General features: G+C 50.0%; 1 protein-coding gene across 1 annotated transcript in view; it reads left to right on the top strand.

Moving 5' to 3' along the window:
* The window catches only part of LOC106011900 (sucrase-isomaltase, intestinal), a gene marked incomplete at its 3' end in the record, with an annotated part of 5,228 nt that overhangs the window by 1,811 nt on the left and 2,071 nt on the right, over positions 1-1,346 (top strand). The window contains 2 exon segments of the mRNA XM_013083072.1: positions 40-174; positions 1,109-1,240. Of these exon segments, the coding sequence (XP_012938526.1) occupies positions 40-174; positions 1,109-1,240 (267 nt within the window).

The following is a 1,346-nucleotide window of genomic DNA, read 5'->3' as shown; positions in this document are numbered from 1 at the left end:
TCCCTCCCCTCCCTCCTCCCCTCCCTCTAATACCCATAGGACCCAGTGGTGGCGGTCAACAGCAGTTTGATCCAAGAGGTACAAGATCAATTCCCGGGCTACGACATGCTGGAGTCAGGCAACCAGGCAGATATTTGGGTCAAGGACGCGGCCAATGACACACTGCTAGGGGAGGTTTGTACTTCACTTTACTTTATACCCTTTTGAGTGTCGCGGGATGAAAGAGACGTCTCTCTGTCGCCAGCCGGAGAGCTTGGGTCAAGGGGATGCCGTGGGTGGTTAATTTTTCCCGGACTCCCCCTCTATCCAGGTCGTTCTCGGTGGGCACACATTTATTAAAACTATCCATGGGCCGTCAAATGTGTCGTTTATGCAGTGTGCATTACTGTGAACTAAGAAGAATTTGAAAATTATCTACATTTTTTAATCAATACTCTTTGAAAAACTCTCATTTCATCTGTTCTGCTGCGTGCATTACAACAACTCTCACTTAGCAAACTTCGGGAACAATATCGTCTTGAAACTACTGTGCTTTCATACTCAACAATCATGTCGTAAAGAAGACTCCATCCAACAACAGTTTGAATTACTTACAACATTTCTGTCTTTTCCTCTAAATAATATTAACAATAAATCTCTCTTGTTTTTAACCCCTTGTAAAGCACTCAGAGCTATTGTATAGGAGTAGGAGCTAAAAAGATGGTCTGTTTACAATTATTACCCCCCCCCCCACCCCCAACATCCTTTTCATGTACCCTCTCTTTCCCCACCTTCCTCCCAATCCCCCCCATCTCCAACCCCCTTTCCCCTTAACTCCTTCTTTGTTCCCTTGTTTACCTGCCACCTCGAACTACTCCACCTCATCGTCCCCTCCTTTGCTCCCCCCTCCCCCCCCCTCCTCATCTCCCTTCCCTTCCCTGTTCTCATTTCTCTTTGTCGCTATCCTCCCTTTCCCCCCTTCCCCTCAAACCTTCTAACTGCCCTCCTCCCTCCCCGTGCCCCCACCCCGTCACTCCCTTTTTCTATTCCTTTCAATGGCATCCACGCCCCCACCCCCACCCTTTCCAACAACAACAACAAAAACCCCACACAAACCCCTTCTCCCCAGGTGTGGGCCGGACCGAGTGCGTTCCCAGACTTCACAAACCCGGCTAGCCAGTCGTGGTGGAGCAGATGGATCAACTTCTACCGTGCTCTCAGTGCAGGGACAGGGACGATGGACGTGCGGGCGCTGTGGCTGGTGAGTCCTTGTTGGCGTCTGTCTCTCTGTCTCTGTCTCTGTCTCTCTCTCTCTGTCTGTCTGTCTGTCTGTCTGTCTGTCTGTCTGTCTGTCTGTCTGTCTCTCT

Source organism: Aplysia californica, unplaced genomic scaffold (genome assembly GCF_000002075.1).
Source record: "Aplysia californica isolate F4 #8 unplaced genomic scaffold, AplCal3.0 scaffold00209, whole genome shotgun sequence".
Taxonomy (NCBI): domain Eukaryota; kingdom Metazoa; phylum Mollusca; class Gastropoda; order Aplysiida; family Aplysiidae; genus Aplysia; species Aplysia californica.
Note: the sequence above shows the minus strand (reverse complement) of the source record. Positions and strands in the feature narration are given on the sequence as shown.